The sequence below is a fragment of the Bombina bombina genome, chromosome 6 (genome assembly GCF_027579735.1).
Source record: "Bombina bombina isolate aBomBom1 chromosome 6, aBomBom1.pri, whole genome shotgun sequence".
In the NCBI taxonomy this organism is placed as follows: domain Eukaryota; kingdom Metazoa; phylum Chordata; class Amphibia; order Anura; family Bombinatoridae; genus Bombina; species Bombina bombina.
In genome coordinates this window covers 1,002,152,882-1,002,178,424 of record NC_069504.1, presented here as the reverse complement: position 1 = coordinate 1,002,178,424, position 25,543 = coordinate 1,002,152,882, and the positions used below count along the sequence as shown (strand labels likewise).

Genomic DNA, 25,543 nt, shown 5'->3' with positions numbered 1-25,543 from the left:
CTTTTCTAATTCAGAAAGAGAATACAATCATAAAAAAGTTCCCAATTCACTTCTGTTATCAAAATTACTTAATTTCTTTGCATTCTTTGTTAAAAAGCAGGTAGGTAGGCTTATAAGCATACAGACATCTGGAGTACTATATGGTAGAAGTTTTGCAAAAATACATTTAACAATGGTAAACAATTGCTTGCTGCCATGTAGTGATCTTGCCACGTGCACACTACCTACCTAGGTATGCTCTTCTACAAAGAATATCATGAGAACGAGTTGAACGAATTGGAAATGTAAAAAAGTTGAAAACTATTTTAAAAAAAATTGTGTGCCATGTCTGAAAGATTAAAGAAAATGTTTTGGTTTTATATTCCTTTAATTTGATACAGAGATCTCTTTCCTCACGCACACTCACAGAGCCTTATGGGGAAGATGATTAATTTATATACACAAAGCTTGCAGTTGAGTGTTAGTCAAGCGTATGCACAGGAAGTTCTCACTAATAAGCTACATGATCTGTTTCTAGATGTGCTCTACAGTCCATTGATGACACATACAGTCTAGCATGTGCATAGTTAATACCCCCTATCAACTTATTAATGTGTTCTGAGAATGGCTCTAAGGGGCTTTCAGATAGTTCTGATCATGAAGTTAAAGAGACAGTTTACTCAAAAAATGTCTCCTCTTTAATTTGTTTCCAATTATCCACTTTACCTGCAGTAGTGTATTAAATTGTTTACAATTATTTCCATTACCCTTATATTGGCATTTGAAATAGTTGATTTAGCCTGTGGTATCCCCACCCATCCTGAAAGTTTTTGGCCTTAAGGCCAAACTGTGTAAACACAGCCAGTAGAAGAAATTACACTCACAGTGGGGTAATAAAATGTTAATTTTCCATTTTCTCTACAAGTATTGGTGAATGGTTTATGGACAGATATAAGATAAAGAAGCAGGTATATGTACACAATGTGATAAAATAATGAGATCTGATTAGACCTACAAGCTCAACCCATTTTATAAGGCTGTGACTTCAAAACGTGATTTCAAAACACAAAATCAGCTAATTCACATACACAAATAAACCTTAAAAAGCAAATCTCATAAATTTTATACTCTGCAGCTGGTAAAAAAGTAATTGGAAAAACATTAAGGGAAAAACAATTTTATATTACTTTATATAGTCCCTTTAAATGTACATAGGAGTTCTTGTTTAAACAATAAATATAGACAGTGAAAGTATTTTCAGTAGATGCTGACACCAAATGTTTGTTTATAGTATAATGTCGAATTATTACAATAACTGAGCATCTTTTAACCATCAATATAATAAAAATGCAGGTATTTTTTAATAAATCAGTAATTATAACCTTAAAAAATATATTCTGAATGTATTGTATATTTTTATGATTCACATCATATAGGGAAAATTTCCTGGAAATAATCACTAATTATATTTTCATTCTGAATTTCTGATGTACACATATTTGGCTAGATTACGAGTTTTGCATTATGAGCGGCTCTGTGCTAACTTGCAAGTTATTTCCACCACTCACCTCCCTATAGCACTGCTATTACAGGTTTGCAAAAACCCGGTGTTAGCAGGCAATATGGCAGCGTTGTGCTCCATTGAGCTCCATACCGCACCCAAATACCAGCGCTACTTTGAGCTGGTTTTATGTGCTCGTGCACGATTTTCCCATAGACATCAATGGGGAGAGCCGGCTAAAAGAAAGCCTAACACCTGCAATAAAGGAGTGTAAAGCTCCGCCCACAACGTCGCCGCCACTATACTAAAGTTATTAACCCCTAAACCTAACCCTAAGTCTAACCCTAATACCCACTAACTTTAACATAATTAAAATAAATCTAAATAAAAATTACAATTAATACCTAAATAATTCCTATTACAGCTAAGTTTGTATTTATTTTAACTAGGTAGAATAGTTACTAAATAGTTATTAACTATTTACTAACTACCTAGTTAAAATAAATACAAACTTACCTGTAAAATAAAACATAACCTGTCTTACACTAACACCTAACATTACACTACAATTAAATAAATTACATTAATTAAATACAATTAACTAAATTACCAAAAAAATAAACACTAATTTACACAAAATAAAAAAGAAAGTATCAAATATTTAATCTAATTACACCTAATCTAATAGCCCTATCAAAATAAAAAAAAACCTTTTTTTATTTTGATAGGGCTATTAGATTAGGTGTAATTAGTTTAAATATTTGATAATTTCTTTTTTCTTTTGTGTAATTTAGTGTTTATTTTTTTAATTTTTTAGTTAATTGTATTTAATTAATGTAATTGATTTAATTGTAGTGTAATATAGGTGTTAGTGTAAGACAGGTTAGGTTTTATTTTACAGGTACATTTGTATTTAATTTAACTAGATAGCTAGTAAATAGTTAATAACTATTTAGTAACTAGTCTACCTAGTTAAAATAAATACAAACTTACCTGTGAAATAAAAATAAAACATAATCTAAATACAATATAACTATTAGTTATATTGTAGCTAGCTTAGGTTTTATTTTACAGGTAAGTATTTATTTAGTTTTAAATAGGAATAATTTATGTATTAATTGTAATTTTTATTTGGAATAATTTAAATTATGTTAAAGTTAGTGGATGTTAGGGTTACGTTAGGGTTAGGGTTAGACTTAGGGTTAGGTTTAGGGGTTAATAACTTTAGTATAGTGGTAGCGATTTTGGGTGGAGCAGATTAGGGGTTAATAACAGTAATGTAGGTTGCGGCGATGTTAGGGACATCAGATTAGGGGTTAATAATTTTTAACTAGTGTTTGCAATGCGGGAGTACGGCGGTTTAGGGGTTAATATGTTTATTATAGGGGCGGCGATGTCCGGAGTGGCAGATTAGGGGTTAATAATTTTATTTTAGTTTGGCAGTTTAGGGGTTAATAGGTAGTTTATGGCTGTTAGTGTACTTTTTAGCACTTTAATACTTTAAGAGAGATATGTTACGGCTTTGTAAAATAAAAGCCATAACTACTGACTTTCAGTTTACGGTACAGATCTTGTAGTTATGGGCTGTACCGCTCACTTTTTGGCCTTACAGGCAAACTCGTAATACCGGCGCTATGGAAGTCCCATTGAAAAAGGAAAAAGCTGCGGTAGTTACGTTGAGTTATGGCCAAAAAAGTGTGTGGTACAGATATACCTGCAAGACTCGTTATACCAGCGGTAGTGAAAAAGCATCGTTATGAAGCTTTTTCACTCATAACACAATGTGAGCTCAATCCTATTGGCTGATTGGATCAGCCAATAGGATTGAACTTCAATCCTATTGGATGATTGCATCAGCCAATAGGATTTTTTCTACCTTAATTCCGATTGGCTGATAGAATTCTATCAGCCAATCGGAATTGAAGGGACGCCATCTTGGATGACGTCACTTAAAGGTACCTTCATTCTGTGTTAGCCGTCGATTGGAGAGGATGCTCTGCGTCGGATGTCTTGAAGATGGACCTGCTCCGAGCCGGATGGATGAAGATAGAAGATGCCGTCTGGATGAAGACTTCTGCCCGTCTGGAGGACCACTTCGCCCAGCTTGGATGAAGACTTCTCCCGGCTTCGTTGAGGACTTCGGCCCGGTTGGGTGAAGACTTCTCCCGGTAAGATGATCTTCAAGGGGTTAGTGTTAGGTTTTTTTAAGGGGGTATTGGGTGGGTTTTAGAGTAGGGTTGGTTGTGTGGGTGGTGGGTTTTAATGTTGGGGGGATTTGTAATTTTTTTTACAGGTAAAAGAGCTGATTACTTTGGGGTAATGCCCCGCAAAAGCCCCTTTTAAGGGCTATTTGTAATTTAGTGTAGGGTAGGGCTTTTTTTATTTTGGGGGGGGGGGGGCTTTTTTATTTTGTTAGGGGGATTAGATTAGGTGTAATTAGTTTAAAAATCTTGTAATTTGTTTATTATTTTCTGTAATTTAGTGCTTTTTTTGTACTTTAGATAATTTTATTTAATTGTATTTAGTTTAGGGAATTAATTTAATTATAGTGTAGTGTTAGGTTTTATTGTAACTTATGTTAGGTTTTATTTTACAGGTACTTTTGTATTTATTTAAGCTAGGTAGTTTATTAAATAGTTAATAACTATTTAGTAACTATTCTACCTAGTTAAAATAAATACAAACTTGCCTGTAAAATAAAAATAAATCCTAAACTAGATACAATGTAACTATTAGTCATATTGTAGCTAGCTTAGGGTTTATTTTATAGGTAAGTATTTAGTTTTAAATAGGAATAATTTAGTTAATTATAGTAATTTTATTTATATTTATTTAAATTATATTTAAGTTAGGGGGTGTTAGGGTTAGACATAGGTTTAGGGGTTAATAAATTTAGAATAGTGGCGGCAATGTTGGGGGTGGCATATTACGGGTTAAGAAATGTAGGTAGGTGGCGGCGACATAGGGGGTGGCAGATTAGGGGTTAATAAATATAATGTAGGTGTCGGCGATGTTGGGGGCAGCAGATTAGGGGTTCATAAGTAATGTAGGAGGTGGCTGTGTCCAGAGCGGCAGATTAGGGGTTAATAATTATAATGTAGGTGTCGGGGGCGGCAGATTAGGGGTTAATAAGTGTAAGATTAGGGGTATTTAGACTCGGGGTTCATGTTAGGGCGTTAGGTGTAGACATTAATTTGATTTCCCCATAGGAATCAATGGGGCTGCGTTAAGGAGCTTTACGCTGCTTTTTGGCAGATGTTAGACTTTTTTTCAGCCAGCTCTCCTCGATTCCTATGGGGAAATCGTGCACAAGCACGTTACACCAGTTCACCGCTAACGTAAGCAGCGCTGGTATTGGAGTGCGGTAAGGAGCAGAATTTTGCTCAACGCTCACTTCTTGTCTGGGTTGTAGAAACCCGTAATACCAGCGCTGTCTGTAAGTAAGCGGTGAGCATAAACTGCTTGTTAGCACCGTACAGCTCAAAACAAAAAACTTGTAATCTAGCCATTAGAATTTATATATTTGTAATAGTATTTCTAATGCTTTCGTTAAATGTAATACTGTATTCAAATTATGCAATATTTGAAATGAAACATTTGAATTAATATATTTGTATCTATTGTGTATCTATTTTCTAAATTCCCTACCACATGAACTATTGAACTTCTGAATAGTATAAAATCGAATGTTACATTCTAAACTTTGAATGCAGACATTCCATCTAATTATGAACATTCGAGTGACATTCAAAAACTGTAACTAGCATTCGATTATAGAATATTTTAGAATTTTCGTTCTTATCAACATTTGATTATGTAAATTGAATTTCTACAATAACATTCGTTCTAACATTCAAATTCGAATATAAACACATTTGCCCATCCCTAGTTGTGTCTATTTCATGGCAGAGCTTGTGTTTTTCATTGTTAAAAGGTACTAGGCTTTCACAGATCTTCAGCAGATGTTACTGATCACATCAGCAGGTATCATAATGATTAGCCTATGCTCACTATGCCCTGGCACTTTCTGACCAATTAGGTTGTTGGGGTTGCAAACAAGGTATATACACAAGAGGCCACACTGTAGTGATCAGTGTAGATACATGTATTTGAAAGGAGATACATGAGGGTGAGACTGCAGTGCTCTCTTCTGTTTGCTCATCACATCTACGTAAATTCCATTCTTTCTCCATCACTTGCACTCTTTAATCATTTTATTCTTCCACCCCTTGTTTTTCTTCACACTTCCTTGAAAATGATTGACCTTATATTGTGGTCTCTCAGTTTTTCAGACTATGGCTGCATTCTGGAGATCTTACACTTGGATTATCTGCCAGATGGACGCTCGCTGATAGAGACAATTGGTCGAAGACGTTTCAGAGTTCTTCAAAGGGGTCAGCTGGATGGTTACCACACAGCAGAGGTAGAATACCTAGTAGACAAGAGGATGGAAGGCGAGGAGCTGCAAGAGGTGAAACGTTTACATGACACTGTCTATCAGCAACTTGAAATGTGTTTCTCGGGGCAGCGAAGCAGCATTTCCAGACGCATCTTCATGCACCACACCAGCCTACCACCTAAAGAGGATGATATCCAGGTAAGAGAGATATGGAGGCCATACTAATTTAGCAAAGAGATTGTAACTGTTACTGATTAATTTCTGTACTATATGTGATCATTTAGAACTTGTTGTTGTTTCAGTATGAAATTGTTGTTATCCTTTATTGCATATGTGGTTTTGGTGGATTTTGAAAACGTAATACAAAAATGTGGTTCTTAACATTACCTGTTTATATTTAAGTATATAGTTGAAATTCTCACTAAATTCACATTGAAGAAAAAAAAAATTATGGTAAATGCTAGCTTTTTTAAAACGCTAGGATTTACTAGTGCTATAAATAAATGGGACGTTCAGTCATGAAGTATAAAAAACGTTATGCTAAAAGTACCTTTATTTGCCTGTACATTTATGCTCTGGCCGCCCCAACAACAAAACGCTATTTTCCCAAATAGGTGACGTTTCCACCTCAAAGACAATAATGTACCAATTGGCTAACATGGCTATTAGTTAAGTGGTGGAAATGTCACCTTATTGAAAAAATAACGCTTTGCCGTTGGCGCTCAGCTCAGCATAACTGTGCAGGCAAATAAAGGCACTCTCAGCATAAAGTTTTTTATACTTCATGACTGCAAGTCCCCTTTATTTATAGCACTGTTTTAAAAAAAAACAAAAAAACACAAGGATTTACCATCACTTTAAATATAAACTAAAATTATTGATATTAAATGATTTAAAAAATCTAATACAAGAGTCAAATTTGGTCCAGAAAAGTAATCAGTAGATGTAGTAGTGAATTAAAGTGCCATTTCCCTCAAAAGTGTTCTATTGTGTATGTGAAAAAGCACTAAAAATAATACTTGAGTGGTATGATAAAGCAGTTTAATCCCTGGAGATAAATTTCTCATTGGCTGATAAGTAACACTCTCATAACTGCAACACATGAGTGCCTCAAAAAATGATAAAGAAATGATAAAATTTTTTTGATGTAACAAAGAAAAATATGTAATATCTGTTTTTTTATAAATAAGTTTGATTTCTCCTCAGCAGTAGCAGGGTTAATAGTAGAAGTCTGTGCAATGAGTGCCAGGCATGGTGTGAAAGTACTCCCTGTATGCCCCCTGCGGCCCCTCTCCCTGCCCACACTGTCAGGCTTGGAAGAGAGATTGATGCCTTATTCCATTAAAAGCCGCCAGGTGCTTGCAAGCAAATGACTGGAAAATGTTAGCTAAACCAAAATAGCATACTTAAAGACTCAGAGGGGACACTTTCCCCAAATAGCAGATCATAAGTTATTGCTTTATATCTGTTTTTAATGATCTGGGTGTGATTAAAATAGATGTGTAGCGCCAAAGCACTGACTCAGTTGGTAATACACCATCTTATCCTCTCTTACAACAGTCATGCACTGTGTATATTGTAGCGAATACAGTTGTACTTTGCATACAAAACTGAAACTGTCAACTTTCTTTTGTCTTTGTTTTATTTAACGTTTTTTATGCAAAAATCTATTTAATGCCGCTCTTTGTTACGCATTGTAGATTTTTTTTTTCAGAACAATATCCCATAAAATGTTACAGCAATCCTGCCTTGCGCCTGCGTATATGTTTTGAAAACTGTCCTGTTCTCAGTCAGCTTGAACTCATCCAGGCAATACCAATTCATCTATACAACAAAAATAATATAAAGCCATATTTTAATTTTGCCCATATATGATGCTGAATTGTCATAGGAATTCTTGCATATAGGCTCTCAGTTCTGTTGTGTAGTTATCATTTTTTGTATTCATTAAAGGTGTTGTTTTCCTGGATGCTTTCAAATATATTTTCATGTATTAGTTTTTGTCTTGTTTTTTTTACCATTTTAATGGTTGCTTTTATGTTAATAAAGGGCTTCTTTTTGGCTGTTTTAACCAATACAAAAAAATTGTTTCATCCAAAGATGATTTATACTGGAGTATGCTGTGTACAAACATGCATGCCCTGCTGTTCTATAGCTTTAAATGTTCATGTAAACTATTTATACAAATATATTTTATTATTTATAATGTTTTTTTTCCAGGTATCTTTAACAAGATAGACTTTTTTTAAATGTGGTTCTTTATTGAAACCCAAACATTTTCTTATGCGATTCAGAAAGAGGATACCATTTAAAAAAGTCTCCCGTTATATTAATTATAAAATATATATATAATCAAAATTATATATTGTTCCCATGATATTCTATATAGCAATACCTTGGTAGGCATCTGGAGCGCTACATGACAGGTAATAGTGCTGCCGTCTAGTGCTCTTGCAAAACTGCTGCAATATAGTGTTCCAGAAATAGTCCAGCTCCTAAGCATACATCCCTGCTTTTCAACAACAGATACCAAGAGAACGGAGAAGAATTGATAATAGAAGTAAAATATAGAAAGTTATTTAAAGGGACATTAAACACCTCAAAATATTAATATGCATTGTTTAATTACAATCAGTAAAACAACTTTGCAATGTTCTTTTATTATTTATTTTGTTCTCCTTTGCTGCAATTTAATCTGAATATTGTGGGCTTTCCAATTCATGTAAAACATGGAAGTGCAAACACAGCTTTATTCCACACAGTCATTGGTTACACACTCTAGTAAGCCATTTATAACCATTCCTAATTGGTCTCAGTGTAACCTAAGTTACAATATGGCGGCGCCAACTGCTTTATGGACATTAACTTTACCCTTCATTTTTTTTTAATATTTAACAACTAATATAATTGTTAAACACATTATTATCAGACTAATCTTAGCTCTGAATACATAATTCAAGCAATGGTTTATTTAGTGCTTAATGTCCCTTTTAAATCGCATGCTCTATCTGAATCATGGAAGAAAATATTTGGGTTTCATATCCTGTTAAGTGTTTACAATACGCCCTGTAAGCTAATCATTCTGTCTCTTGCTTTCTCAGGCCTCCCCAGATGGTCCGTCTTGGTGCTGGTGGATTCTGTCTATCCTGCCCTTGGACCCATCCTATCAACTGCTGATTTTTTCGCTGACATCATTGAAAGAAAGGCTTTTGCAGTTGCAGCACATTCTAACTGTTTTTCTGCAAAGTCGTTCCTAAGTAGCCCAACAAATCCTTAATTTAAAAAACAAAAACAAAGCACAATGAATCACACATTTGCCTCCGACTGCCGTCCATGTGCCAAAGCATACATATAAGGGATGAAAACCGCTTACTCAATCTTACTACTATCAATTGGGACAGACTGAAATATGCTTTTATGGGAATTCTTGAATAAATGTGAAGCAAAGAAGGAAAATCAAATGATCTACAACAAGCTAAAGAAGCCATTCCTTATGTTCAGTTTTCTTTTAATTCATTGAAAACTTTCAGGACTTACAACTGGGAACACGTTTCTTAAAGTGATCATTCTGGTTTATAGAATGAGTGTTGACTTCAGTTAATTCAAATGAATTAATGTAAATGTAACATATAGACAGCGGAGTGTAGCATATCCCTGCCTTGTTAAACTTGCTGGGTTCTTGGTATGATTGTTTTCTGGGGCAATGTTTATGTTTCAAACTGTGTAGACTTTGTCTCATCAGTACTTTATTTGCTCCTGGTTCTTTTTTCACTCCTTGCCATGATGAAAATGTGCTTGTGTTTCTGATGTCATATACTTCTCCAGTTTGAAACTGATTTTATGAAGCTGTTTTTGATTGAATTGGTTCAATTTGAAGAGCAATTATAGTTGAAAAATGACATGCTCTAAGGTTCTGCACCTTTATGTGTTTAATCCCTGCAAAGAGTTTAAACACATAGTAGAAGTACTGTCGGGACCAGCATTGCTCTATGAGTCCAGAGTGGTACAATATTATGCATATATTTCAATATTTTCTTACATGTTTCTGCTTTCTTCACAGTCAGAAAACCATACACTCCATATAACAGATTGCAATAATTTATCAAATAGAAAGCAAGGTATCTGTAGTGTAACAATGTCTATGGGGAATATATGTAAACCTGCTGCCCAATAGTCCACTAGCCTCTGTCCCAATGCTGGTACCTTATTACAACAGTGCAGTCCCTGTGCCTATCCAGGCAGTAGCGGATCCCTCTGTGATCCTCCTCCTGCTGTCAGCGCCCATGTCTACCTGTAACCAGCTTCAGCTGTGGCGTGCGTCCGTGTAGACCTGTAACCAGCTTCAGCTGTGGCGATGTCGAGCTGTAACCAGCTTCAGCTGTGGCGGGCGTCCATATAGACCTGTAACTAGCTTCAGCTGTGGCAGGCGCCCATGTCGACCTGTAACCAGCTTCAGCTCTGGCAGGCGCCCATGTCGACCTGTAACCAGCTTCAGCTGTGGCGGGCGCCCATGTCGACCTGTAACCAGCTTCAGCTGTGGCGGGCGCCCATGTCGACCTGTAACCAGCTTCAGCTGTGGCGGGCGTCCGTGTAGACCTGTGGCAAGCTCAGGCTCTTCCTCCCCCTGTAGTGTGGCTACAGCCAATCAAGTTGATCTATCCAATCAGTCGTGCTGCAGTTCCAGATACCTGCTCCACTTCACAACACAAGCAGTTAATTTAAAGAGCCAGCTGGAAAGGAAGGCAATATGAAAGAAACAGTGGTTATTCAACGTGAATAAAGTAAAATCCAATTTTATTAAAGCATTCTTAAAAGAAGGGTATGATTAGCTTACAGGGAGTATTGTAAACACTTAACGGGATATGAAACCCAACATTTTTCTTTCATGATTCAGATAGAGCATGCGATTTAAAAGAGACATTAAAAAAAAATGAAGGGTAAAGTTAATGTCTATAAAGCAGTTGGCGCCGCCATATTGTAACTTAGGTTACACTAAGGCCAATTAGGAATGGTTATAAATGGCTTACTAGAGTGTGCAACCAATGACTGTGTGGAATATAGCTGTGTCTGCACTTCTATGTTTACATGAATTGGAAAGCCCACAATATTCAGATTAAATTGCAAAAATGGAGAACAAAATAAAATAGAATCCAATTTTATTAAAGCATTCTTAAAATAAGGGTACATCAGTCCCAGGATACATCCAAACAAGCAGGCATAGCATCGATTGGCTTACATGTTTCAGCTTACATAGGCTATGATTATGTATTGATGATGTATTTTAAGAATGCTTTAATAAAATTGGATTTTATTTTATTCACTTTAAAGAACCTGCGTTTCTTTCATATTGTCTGCTTTCTTCAGACATACAATATAAATATATTTATTTTCTCTTTAGTATCATAAGCTCATGTTCAATATAAACTCAATTCAATACAAAACACATACAGCTAGATTACGAGTTGTGCGTTAAAACAGCACTGCAGCCATTACAAGTCTTGTCGGTATAGGTGTACCGCAAGCCTTTTAGCCTGTAACGCAACGTCAGTACCGCACTCGTAAAAATGAAATTTTTTCATGGGATTCTCATAGCGCTGCCATTACGAGTTTTGCGGTGAGGCTAAAAACCCTGCGTTACAGCTTAAAACGACGAGATCCGAAACGCAATCTAAAAGCAGTATTTATGAGTTTTACGCTACAAATCTGTAACATAAAACTCAAAACTAAACTGCTATAAAGTACACTAAACAACTATAAACTACCTATTAACCCCTAAACGGAGGCCCTCCCGCATCTCAAACACTATATTAAATTTATTAACCTCTAATCTGCCGCTCCCGGCATCGCCGCCACTAATACAATTTATTAACCCCTATTCCGCCGGTCCCCGACATAGTAACCACTATAATAAACTTATTAACCCCTAAACTGCCGGCCTCCAGCATCGCAAACACTATTTAAGTATAATTAACCCCTAATCTGCCGTCTGCCCACATCACCCCACTATACTAAAATTATTAAGCCCTACACCGTTGCCACTAAAATAAACCTATTAATTCCTAAACCGCAAGCCCCCACAATGAATTATACTAAAGTAAACTATTAACCCCTAAACTGAAAGCCCCCCACATAGCAATAAACTAAATTAAACTACTAACCCCTAAACCTAACGCCCCCCTAACTTTAGATTAAAATTACAATTTCCCTATCTTAAATTAAATTAAAACTTACCTGTAAAATTACAAAAAATAAGTTTAAACTAACAATTAAACTAATATCATTATTAAACTAAAATTAAACTAACTACCAATTAAATAAAACTAAACTACACATTAAAAAAATCCTAACACTACTCTAAAAATTACAAAGTATATAAATACAAAAAATAAAAGACTAAATTACAAAAAATAAACTCTAAATTGGAAAAAATAAACACTAAATTACAAAAAATAAAAAACAAAATTATCAAAAATAAAAAAGAATTACACCTAATTTAATAGCCCTATCAAAATAAAAAAAATCCACACAAAATAAGAAAAAAACCCTAGCATACAATAAACTACCAATAGCCCTTAAACGGGCTTTTTGTAGGGCATTGCCCTAAGTTAAACAGCTCTTTTACCTGAAAAAAAAAAAAATACAACACAGTAAAACCCAAAACCCAACCAACCCCCAAAGTAAAAAAAATAACTCTAAAAAAAACCTAAGCTACACATTGCCCAGAAAAGGGTATTTGGATAGGCATTTAGCTCTTTTACAAGCCCAAACCCTAAACTAAAAAAAAAATAATTAAAAAAACCTATCACTAACCCCCGAAGATCCACTTACAGTTTTTGAAGTCTCGCTTGAACGATCTTCATCCAGGCGGCGAGAAGTATTCATCCAGATGGCCTCTTCAATCTTCATCCCTGCGGCGAAGTCCCCATTGATGTCTATAGGGAAAGCGTGCACGAGCACGTCAAAACAGCACTTGTATTTGGTGCGGTATGGAGTTTAAAAGCACCATATCAAACGCACAAGTTGGGTTTTGAAAAACTTGTAATAGCGGCGCTATAGGGGGTTATAAATAACGCAACGTTTCTTGCATTCATTAATTTTCTTATAGGAAAGGCTTCCCCTGGCCATCTTGTCTGTTTGCTCTCTGGCTGTACTCACTCCATCCTCTCTAATGCTTACAGTTCAATTCATAATGAATGCCGTCTGCACAGGATAGGTTGTTGTGGATGCGGAAGTAAGATTGCAGAGTTAAGATGAATATCTTAATTTTATTATTTAACTAGTAAATAATGAAAGTGTTATGCTGTTGAGTTAGCAGAATATAAACCGGTCTGTCAAAGTTCCAACAGTTTTGACTTTATTGAATTGTCCCTTTAAATAGTGAAACAGTTATTTGGTCAAGTCAATCAATTCTCCCATCTAAATGGTCATCCTCTATAGATTTGGCAAATTGATCTGTACTCGAGTCATAAAATAAAAATAAAGGGGGTCTGATTTTCCCACAACTACCAGTTAATATAAACAATCCAATGAAGCAACATTGGGTTACTGTTAACATTAATAAAGTAAAGCTTTATTTACCCTAAACAGTTTTTCAATATTTAACTGGAAACTCCAGTATTTCAAATAGCTATATATTTGTAAAGCTACTGGACATTTAACTGCTGAGACCTAAATTTGACTTATGACTCATTGGGTATAGGGATGTAGTTCTGATCTGTGGGCATATAACTGATAGGTGCTGTAGGCTATGGGGTAAGATCTGATGCCAGATCAAGACTCTTTGCCCAGGTCAACTGTGTGCTTCCTATTATTATTATTGGTTATTTGTAGAGCGCCAACAGATTCCGCAGCGCTAGTATTCCTGTGGAGAGCAGCTGGTAACCCTACTAATGAGTGTACTGGTTGCACATTTCTCCACAACTATTCACTCCAAATAATAGCTTTTTCCTCAGTACGTTTTATGTATTATTTACTGCTGTTTAAAGATCCACCGTAAGTTTTTTCAATAATAGCAAGAGAGTATGCTTATAAGGAAGGTATTTTAATATTTTAACGTTATTTGAAGCTTTTATAGTTTATCTTCTAGTTTTACATAATCTTGCAAAGGTCTAACACTCCATTGCTTTATCAATGATACAAGTTAGTTTAGCAGCAACTGATAGTGTTGCATTTCAGTAAATAATATGTGAGTGTGGTTTGATAAAGTTGCATGCAGGGTTTCAGTCTAATCAATACACTGCAGTATAAGACATAATACATCTCATGCCACCACTACAAGTAAATAGAAAAGAGGATTTTATATACAGTCTCAGGTAGAATAAAATGTGTATATAGGTAGATTTAAAAGAGCCATTACATCTTATATTAATGGAAATCAGTTTACATATTTGAAGTTACACATTTAGGTAAAGCAGAATGGAAAATGTATCAAGCTGCATTCACAGCTCCTGTTATGCAGGATCTCACGAGTTCTTGCTTTTTATCCTTTTCACCACCTCTGAGGTAGTGGAGATAAATCACTCCAAATGAGCAAGGTCAAGGTGATTGACAGTATGAAGAGTTCTTGTGCAGTCCTAAATCTCACCAAGTGAAGTTGCATTAGAAGTGTAGGTTTCAGGTGGGCAGGTTCTCTGCTTGAGAACTTGTCTGTCTGGAGCTTGAGTCTTTTCCCCAAGAGTCTCAAAATCACAGCTGATTTAGATTACATGGTGAGATCATTAAAGGGACATTAAGCACTAAATACATGCTAGATAGAATGATGCAGTCAAAGAAAAGATTAGTCCATGACTAACAAGTAGATGTATTTTTTAAAGTTTCATTAGTTGTTTAAAAAGTGAAAACAAAAGTGTAAAATTTTAGTGTCTATAAAACACTGGGAGCTGCCATGTTGTAACTTGTGTTACCTTCTCTGCTGTGGCCAATTAGGGACAGTTATACATAGGTCATTAGAGTGTGCAGCCAATGGTTGTGCTGGATTTAACAGTGTTCTGCACTTCCATTTCTAACAGGAACTGAAAAGCTCACAATTTCAGAATGGAATTACAGGCAAATAGGAAAAAATAAATAATGAAAGTATATTGCAAAGTTGTTTTATATATACAATTTATCATTTTATATTACCATCTCAAAGTGTTTAATGTCCCTTTAAAGGGCCATGATAACAAATGTTGAAACACTTGAAAGTGATGCAGCATAGCTGTAAAACGCTGACTAGAAAATATCACCTGAACATCTCTATGTAAAAAAGAAAGATATTTTACCTCAAAATGTCCTAAGTATTCACACCCCATTGTAAAGGACTTTAAGCAGCAAATCAGTATGTCAGGCAAGGGAGTGAGCTTCGTGCACACTCATATTATTTTCCTATTCAGTTTAAGGACGTTTACTATAAAATCTCATGAGAGGTAAGTGAAATCTCATGAGATCACAGTAAAAGAGTTCATGACCTCAGCACTGTTGATTGGCTGCTGTTCATTTCTTCATTTTTTTTTTTACCTGCAGCTGGACATCAGCGGAAGTATAACTTTTTACACAGAACTTACTCTGGTGAGCTGATGAAATTGTGAGGTAAAATATCTTTCTTTTTTACATACAGATTCTCAGGTGATATTTTCCTGTCTGTTTTTTACAGTTATACTTCATCAGTTTTAAGTGATTTAGCATATGAGTATTATGTCCCTTTAACTTTAAACATGTTGCAGATATGTGACTGCTAGGTCTAGATCTATTCTGTGGTTGCCCTTAAAGGAATAGTCTAGTCAAAATTAAACTTTCATGATTCAGATAGGGCATGCAATTTTAAGCAACTTTCTAATTTACTTTATTTGAGAAAGCAGCAATATAAGCTCAGAAGCCGGCCCATTTTTGGTTCAGGACCTGGGTAGCGCTTGCTGATTGCAGGTTACATTTAGACACACATCAGCAAGCTCTACCCAGGTGCTGAACCAAAAATGGGCCGGCTCCTAAGCTTATATTCTTGCTTTTTTAAAAAAAGATACAAAGAGAATGAAGAACAATTGAAAATAGGAGTAAATTAGAAAGTTGCTTAAAATTGCATGCTCTATCAGAATTAAAATTGCATGCTCTATCAGAATCCTTACATTTAAAATTTTGACTAGACTATCCCTTTAAGCAGAGGTTAAATATTAAGCTGCCTTACTTTTCAAGCTACTACATGTGAACTTATTTTCTACAGCCAATAAACATATATCTGCTCACGAAGAGTCTGCATATTCACCAGGTTCAGAATGTTTGTGCAGAGCAGCCATGTGCAAAGCAGGTCGATTACCTGTATATAACAAAGTTGTTTTTTTTTAGAAAAGTCCTATGCAGTTGCCTGTTTTCTTATGGGAGATATGGCACTGTTTCTGGACTAGTATGCATATTGCTGGGGGGAAAATATCAGATCTACCTAAGAAAAAAAATCTGTTTCAGTTTGAAGATATTTTCTTACATATAAGCTAAAAATATCTGATTCCTCTTAAAGGGGCACTCAGGTTAAATTAAATTTTCATGATTCAGATACAGCATGTAATTTTAAACAACTTTCCAATTTACTTCCATTAAAAAAAATGTGCACAGTCTTTTATATTCACAATTTTTGAGTCACCAGCTCCTACTGAGCATGATCAAGAATTCACAGACTATACGTATATGCATTTGTGATTGGCTGATTGCTATCACATGGTACAAGGGGAGTGGAAATAGACATAGCTTTGAAATTTGTTATATAAAAAAAAAATCTACTACTCATTTGAAGTTCAGACTAAGTGCTATTGCATTGTCTTGTTATCTTGCATTTGTTGATTATGCAAATCTAATGTGTTGACTGGTCCTTTAAGTTGTGTTCCTCATCATGCAGAAATAATGTATGTGTATTTAGTTGATAGACTATAGAGTAGTTACTGATAATTGGAGTAGATAGATAGATAGATATAATCTGAGGTGTTAATACATTAGATAACAAATTTACTGTATACTTCTGTTTAAGTACAACATCTCTGAGCAGGGCCTGGTTTTGTGTGCCTCTAAGCAGGGGTTTTTAGTCATAGTTTACAGCCTTGTACTAAATGATGATGTCAAAAGCGCTGCAAAACTAATTTGAGAATACATTTTCATCCTATTTTAGTACTCCCCAAAATATGCTACAAATTGTAAGTTGTAATACCAACTGGAGCAGAAATATGAGAATATTGATGATTTTTTTCGTAAAATAGACTGTTTCCAAGCAAACCTGATTTCTTGTCCTTGAAATAATTCACTGGGAGGTTGCAAATAAAGAAAGTGAAATGTTTGATGGAACATATAGATCGAAAACTTGACACACCTGAATATATTTATTAAAGGAACATGAGTTCAAATATGTCTGCTAAATGGACCTTGATAACTATTACAGATGTTTCCTTTAATCTGAGAATGATATCAAAGTACAGCTGAACTTCTTATATAAAGTCACTCTTGTCTAATTTTTTTGCCTTTTCACATTGTCAACTTGGATCTGTGAATGGAATGAAAGCAACGGATGGTGTAGAACTAAATCACGGCTTCTTGCAACAGTGTGAGATATTTTTCTACTAGTACCAGTGCTGCATTTACTGGGCATCAAGAGAGACATTTTCTAGAGACGTTTTTCAAATTATTCTGAGATTTTAGTACTGATTTTTGGTGAGCGATAAGCGAAATGCTGCTCTGCAATACTTGCCTTTAAAATCCTGAAATATATTGTCTTCTCTCGATGAATGCTATTGTTTGATTATGTGACATATACAGTTTGCTACACCTGTTGTTGTCTGTGCTTGTCAGCTGAGATGTATAGCGCAGGCAGTGAGGCTGAACTATGATACAGGGAACTAAATGTGTTGCATGTGTTGATTTTTCAAGCAATACATTAACAGTAAAAAAAAAAAAATGCAGTTTTGCACATTTAAAGGGACATAAAGTCACAGTTAGAAAATGCTGTAATGTATAAGAGCACTTTCGTTTTGTACAATGGTTTGCCTTTACTTATGTGTTTAACCATTGCCATAGCACTTGACCGGCAACGCTCTAATGGTCCAAAGCTAATCATGTCGCTGAGCCAATCAGGGGCTCTGTATGTGTATAGCAGCCAATCAGTTACCATATTCAGCTCAGTATAGGCAATGTATTGGCGCGCTAACGTTGACTGTGTTTAGTCTTTTTGCAGCGGTTAAACACATAGATATATAAACAAGCAATAGTGCTACATGAAAATACTCTTGCACTTTAGAGCATTTTCCTATTACAGCTTTATGTCCATTTAAGTTCAAAATAATGTAAGAACTGATTATTTCTTTTGAATCTTATACGTTACTATATGAAATCTTTGCTGTCTGTCATTTGTTTGTTAATTATTGCTCTTCTCCTGCTCTCTGTTTTATTTTTATTATGTATTAAAATATGTTTAGATTGTTTGCACGGATGTTTGCTTCTTATTGTTTTTAAATAGGCAAAGGTTTAGATTTACTAAGAGACAATTGTAGGTTTAGATTTACTAAGACCATTGTATCCAGGTGTGCACATCTCAGTATCCAGTGATCGGCATGTTTATTGGAATCAAGGAGTTACCATTCATTGATAGATCTTGCAATTTACAAATAAAAATATTCATAACTGCCTTTAAAGCAATCTGACAACATGGTGTAAACTAAACCTTCTGTAGTGAGTGTAGTTATTAGGGGACAAATCCTCTAAGCACTAAGCTCAGGTGAGGTTATGTAACAAACTTTCCACGACGCTGCTCTATGTCCAGATACAGTCTCCTCTCGATTGGTTTGTTGGTGTCGGTACTGCTACGACACGGTACATGCCGTGCTGCAAAGCACTGTAGCGTGGTGCATACCAGCGGCCTAGCCAGCCGCAAAAGGCAAGTAGGGAAAAGCAAAAGGCAGCACTCCGGTGAAATTTCCCCCCCCCCCCAAAACTTTATTGTTGATCCATATTAAAATAACACACTCCAGCACATAGAGGACAAATCGGACAATCCTTAAGCATTTCGTGCCTGACGGCACTTAATCATGCTGATTACCAATAATCTAAGCCACCAGGAAGGGAAACATTGTTTTTAAAAAAGGTAACTAGTTAAAATTAATAACAAAGAATATTTTTTTTATTAAGTGAAATTTAGGCATGTGCTAAACATAATCACCATTCGATTATTAGGAAATCAATGTTTCACAAATGTATTCTGCACAATACCTTTTAAGACAAATAAGAGAAAACGTCAGACAATCACAGATACTGTGGTAATTTACAATGGCAGTTTTTCTTGGTATCCATTGCGTGGAGCTCAAGCTAAGTGCATATATGCATAAATTAATGTTAATATATATACAATGGTCTTCTCGTGCAAACATTATAATTCTGAACTTTGAAATAGGAATTAAGTTCACTTATTTTATCGATAGATCAAACGATCCATCTAAAATAATTGCGCATTAAACACCATCATATATTCTTAAGACAATATTCAATTCAATAGTACAAAAGCGCGAAAAGACATAGACTATTGTTAAAAATTTAAATCATTATGTCTTAAGCATGAACATCAATATATATGTGCACAAAAGAACTATATCAGATTATGAACTACAATTTACTCTTAAGTATAAAAGAAGGACAAAATGAAAGCATAAAAATGAGATTAATACGGTATAGTTACGGCATATTCACCTAAAGAAGGCATAGAAAATGCATAAGGAGGGCATATAAAGGGCATAAAGAGAACATAAAAAAGGAAATCAAGAGGACATCAAGAGGACATAAGAAGGGGATATGAGAAAAAGACCCGTTAAAGACATTACTCAACAAAATAACTCATATCCCACTCCTTATTCATGCCCAAAGGTCTCTTGGTTTTAAAAGTTTATATCCAGTATAATTCCTTTTTCATTAAAAATGTATTCTTATTTCCTCCCCTAGGTGGTAGCCCTGCAATATCTATGATCTTTACCACTATCTTAGGCTCATTAGAAAAATGTATGCTATTAAAGTGCCTGGCTACACTAGAATCTTTGTTGTAATTTATAATGTCCCTTTTATGCTCTCCAATTCTAGATCTGAGACTTTGTGTGGTTTGGCCTACATACTGTTCCTCAAAAATTCGACATTCTTGAAGGTATACTATATATTCTGTACAACAGTTGCCATGGTGCTTAATTCGGTACTCTTTCTTTAGTAACTGTACTCCTAAAAGTCTTACCCTTCATAACAAAACTGCAGGTACAGCAAGCACTACCACCACATTTAAAAGTGCCTGTCTTACGAAGCCAATTTCCATTTGAGTTACCAGTATTACGAACAACCAAACTAGGTGATAGTCTGGTTGCTAATGTTGGTGGTTTTTTGGAGACAAACTGTCAGGTTAGGAAATATCCAGAAGTAGACCCAAATGCAAGGGCGAACTTAAACAACACCCTTGCACTCTGAGTTTAATCCAGGACATGACCCCACGACAACCTCCAAAAAACAAAGTACTCACGATATGGAGCAGGGTTAGCCTGTGCCAAAGTAATTCATGATATCAGCCAGATAGACTTCTGAATAAGGAACTGGTTTCAGGAAATGCCTTCCACAGAATCAGGAGAGCAGGGATAGTCACTTATACTCAGACAGAAGAAGGGTAAAACAGGAAACAGTTAATAATGCAGGAGTAGGTCATTTGTTATCAGGCAGTCTGAAGGTTAACACTGAGTAGACAGTCTTTGCAGAGTATGCAACAGGTAATCAGGCAGTTTGAGAGTTAACACTGTGTAGACAGTCTTTGCAGAGTATGCAACAGGTAATCAGGCAGTTTGAGAGTTAACACTGTGTAGACAGTCTTTGCAGAGTATGCAACAGGTAATCAGGCAGTTTGAGGGTAAACACTGTGTAGTCAGAACTTGCAGAATTAATAACATGTAATTAGGCAGTTTGAAGGTTAACACTGTGTTGTCAGAACTTGCAGTGATAGCAACAGGTAAGCTGGTAGTTTGAAGGTTAACACAGATAATCAGTACTTGTGGAGATTGGCAACAGGATATCCAGCAGTTTGAAGGTTTACACTGAATAATAGTATTTGCAGAGTTTGGAAACAGGTAAACATGCAGATTGAAGGATTCACAGAAATAACAGTATTTGAATAGTTTGCACTACACAGAGTAGTCTGAATATGCAGGGTTTGCAGCAGGTAAACAGGAAGTTTGAAAGTTTCACAAAACAAACAGTACTTGCATTGTTTGGAGACAGGTATTCAGGAGGTTGAAGGTTAATCCAGCATAGTAAATACTTGAAGAGATTGGCAACAGAAAAGCAGCAGTTAGAGAGATTCCTCAGCGAAATCCTAACAGAAGCCTCAAAGTTAACAAACAAACGGACACTGGAGAAACAGGAAGCCAGAATAAAAAGCCTGGTTGTGACATCATCAGGAAGGGGTGGCTCAGACACCTGTCAATCAAGCACACAGAGAGGACTGCAGAGCTTCCCAGCAGCTGAGTGTGACACAAACTTAACATTTTTTACAAGTGGGGCTAAAACATCATCACCCTAAGTACCGGTAAATGACGTCTTAAAATATCACAAATCTGTTTAAATTGTATTAAATACTCTGTGAAGAAGACAATCGGTTGAGTTCCCGCATGTGAGTTCCAATTCCTTTTCTTGTTTTTCCCATTTTTCTCCAAATCCATTTCTTTCACCTCTTCCAGAGTCTGCAACACATTACTTTCATTGTAACCCCTAACTTTTAATAGTTCTATGAGTTTATGGGCCTGTGCCTCAAAACATGCTTCTGAATTGGTATTTCTTTTTAACCTCAGGAGGTTATCCAACAACATACGTCAGTGCTATGAGGTCTTGTACATGATTTGCAAAGGGTACATTTTACCTTGAAAGCTATGTATCTGTCTTAAAGGGACACTAAACCCCCAAAAAATCTTTCATAATTCAAGTAGAGAATACAATTTTAAACAACATTCCAATTTACTTATATTATCTAATTTGCTTCATTCTTTAGATATCCTTTATTGAACAAATAGCAATGCACATGGGTGAGCCAATCACACAAGGCATCTATGTGCAGCAACCAATCAGCAGCTACTGAGCCTATCTAGATATGCTTTTCAGCAAAGCATATGTAGAGAATGAAGCAAATGAGATAATAGAAGTAATTTTGAAAGTTGTTTAAAATTGCATGCTCTTTCTAAATTCTGAGAGAAAAAAATTGGGTTTCATGTCCCTTTAAGGAGTATTCTCTAGATATCTGTAGATAAAGTATAACAATATACTCCTTTTTTTATTGAGCACTATGTGGTCAAGCATGGAGGGAAAAAAAATATTTAATATACAATGCACTGCAAAAATTGTATTTAAAGGGATATGAAACCCAAACATTTCTTTGATTTCATGATTCAGATAGAGCATGCGATTTCTAATTTACTTCTATTATCCATTTTTTGTTCTCTTGGTATCTCTTGATGAAAAGCAGGGATGTAAGCTTAGGAGCTGGCCCATTTCTGGAGCACTATATGGCAGCAGTTATGCAAGAATGTTATCCATTTGTCTCAGCACTAGATGGCAGCACTATTTACTGCCATGTGTGCTCCAGATATCTACCTAGGTATCTCTTGAACACAGAATATTATGGGAAAGAAGCACATTTGATAAAAGAAGTAAACTGGAAACTTCTTTAAAATGGTATGGTCTGTCATATCCCTGTTCATATCCCTTTAATGTATAATCTAATTTCAAAATAGAAAGTTAGAACACAATCTAAAGCATATTTTTCTAATGTAAAAAGGGGTTTGCAGTCTTTAATCTTGTTTTTATCAAACTACATGGCAATTGTCCCAGGTATAGAAAACCTAGAAGTGAGTGGAAGTAAAAAGAAAAATGAAAACTCAATAATTTCAGTTATATCTGCTTCATCAAAAGTATTTGTTGTTAACACTGGGCCTGCAAAGATCTTCATTGCAGAGAATTCACTTATTTCTTTAGGGGGCTGCTCACTACCTTTTTTTGAGATAATTGAGAGAGGTTTCCCCCTGCAGGGGTGAGGGTGATGATTTTTACTCTGTGCCAGGGAGTTATAGCAATGTGAGTTAAAGGACCAGTCAACACAGTAGATTTGCATAATCAACAAATGCAAGATAACAAGACAATGCAATAGCACTTAGTCTGAACTTCAAATGAGTAGAAGATTTTTTTATGACAATTTTAAAAGTTATGTCTTTTTCCACTCCCCCTGTACCATGTGACAGCCATCAGCCAATCACAAATGCATACACGTACCATGTGACAGCCATCAACCATTCACAAATGCATACACACTTATTCTTGCACATGCTCAGTAGGAGCTGGTGACTCAAGAAGTTTAAATATATAAAGATTGTGCACATTTTGTTAATGGAAATAAATGGAAAAGTTGTTTAAAATGGCATGCTGTATCTGAATAATGAAAGTTTAATTTTGATTGAGTGTCCCTTTAAGTGTGTCACTGGCTACAGAATTTAATATAAATTTGTCATTCACTGGTATGTGGTCAAACTGACCAAAATCACTACTTATACAATTATTGAAAATACTGATATACTTTAAAGGAGGTTTTTAAAGGGATATAAACCGCAGAATTAAAGTGGGCATTACACGTATATTAGCAAATCTGTCTCTAGTAAAAAATATCACTGTTTGCTTTAAACTGTATGCAATTTTTGTACACATGTCCTGTGACCTGAATCCAATAGTGCTCTTCCTCAAAGAACATATATTCTTCTTTGCTTTCATGTATCATCACCATATGATACAAAATAAAATTAAAAATACCCACAAATCATGCATCCAACTATTTCCACACTCGTCAGACTCATAGATCCTGTCAAACTCTTCTTCTATCAATCAATGGGGGTCGATTTATGAAGCAGCAGATGCTGCTTCCAACCCACTCCGCTTCAGATCCGTCTGAAGCAGAAGTTAAGAAGCAGCGGTCGTAAGACCACTGCTCCTTAACTCGTCCGTCACCTCTGAGGCCGGCGGACAGCAATTAGCATGATCGAGTTGATTGACACCCCCTGCTAGCAGCCGCAAATGCAATTGATAATATGAGTAAATTAGAACGTTTCTTAAAATTGCATGCTCTATCCAAATCATGAAACAATAATAATTTGGTTTTAGTATCCATATAAGTCCCACTATAAGTAGAGTGACACACTGCTCTGAGTGTCTTCTCCAGATCACACTATAGATAATAATTTTCACATTGTAATATGAAGTCATTGATGAAATACGGTTACAGGGTGCCTATACATAACAACAATCTAGATTTTTTTATTACAAACTAATATAATTTAAATTTTGGGGGGAAAATTGGTATTTTTTATTTAATGGACCACCACTCATACACATAGAGAATGCCAGCAGATCATGCTATAGAGTTTTGGTCCGTTAATGGAAAAGTACTATTATTTTCAAAAGCATAACTTCCCCCTTGGGTGCTTGATTCTCTTTCCCTGCATTGTTCGTACTGCTCTTATGCTTGTTACACTTAGCGGGGCGCTCCACTTATTCTCTGGCTTCAACCCTAAGGGAACTCTTTGCAACGATACTCCCCAGACATAGCCATTATTCAAGAAACTCACTTAAATAGGCAAGAGGCTAGTAAAATGAAAATGAAATGGGTGGGTGAAGTGATAGCCACCACGTGTAAGGGGAGAGAGAAAGTAAACGTTTGAAAGCTAGAGAACTGCAATTATCTAATGTTTTGAGAAACAGCTACAGAAAGTATATAGACAATCCATCACAACTTCTGTAAAAGAAGTATCAGGACTCGAAATTAGAAAGAAACACTTGCTTGAATTATAAAATGTATTTAATGTCAAAACGATGAAATGGTTAGCTTTATTAGAGAATTCACAAAAGAAAAAAAAAGAACTCATATCAGAGCCATTAAATATAGAGGGACAAGATATGTTAAAAATAAGGAAATTGAAGATATCTTTTTTAAATATTTTCATAAACTATATTTTCTAATCAAAACATTAATAGTAGCAACAAACACCTAGATTACGAGTTTTGCGTTAGAGGCTGTGCGGTGCTAACAAGCAGTTTATGCTCACGCTCACTTACAGACAGCGCTGGTATTACAGGTTTTTACAAACCAGACAAGAAGTGAGCGTTGAGCAAAATTTTGCTCCTTACCGCACTCCAATACCAACGCTGCTTACGTTAGCGGTGAGCTGGTGTAACGTGCTTGTGCACGATTTCCCCATAGGAATCAACGGGGAGAGCCGGCTGAAAAAAAGTCTAACACCTGCAAAAAAGCAGCGTAAAACTCCTTAATGCAGCCCCATTGATTCCTATGGGGAAATACATTTTATGTCTACACCTAACACCCTAACATGAACCCCGAGTCTAAACACCCCTAATCTTACACTTATTAACAACTAATCTGCCGCCCCTGACATCGCCGCCACCTACATTATAATTATTAACCCCTAATCTGCCACTACGGACACCGCCACCACCTACATTATACTTATGAACCCCTAATCTGCTGCCCCCAACATCGCCGACACTTACATACTATTTATTAACCCCTAATCTGTCGCCGCAACCTACCTACACTTATTAACCCCTAATCTGCTGCCCCCAACGTCGCCAGCACTATAAAAAACATA

At 35.7% G+C, this 25,543-nt stretch overlaps 1 protein-coding gene across 2 annotated transcripts in view; it reads left to right on the top strand.

Moving 5' to 3' along the window:
• Window positions 1–18,310, top strand: part of LOC128664041 (LON peptidase N-terminal domain and RING finger protein 1) — a 127,173-nt gene extending 108,863 nt beyond the window's left edge. For both annotated transcript variants that reach the window (XM_053718696.1, XM_053718695.1), the window contains exons 10-11: window positions 5,765–6,077; window positions 8,981–18,310. In XM_053718696.1, coding sequence (XP_053574671.1) covers window positions 5,765–6,077; window positions 8,981–9,136 — 469 coding nt within the window. In that variant the 3' untranslated portion in view covers window positions 9,137–18,310. The remainder of the gene's footprint in view (window positions 1–5,764; window positions 6,078–8,980) is intronic.
• The last annotated feature ends 7,233 nt before the right edge of the window (window positions 18,311–25,543 follow it).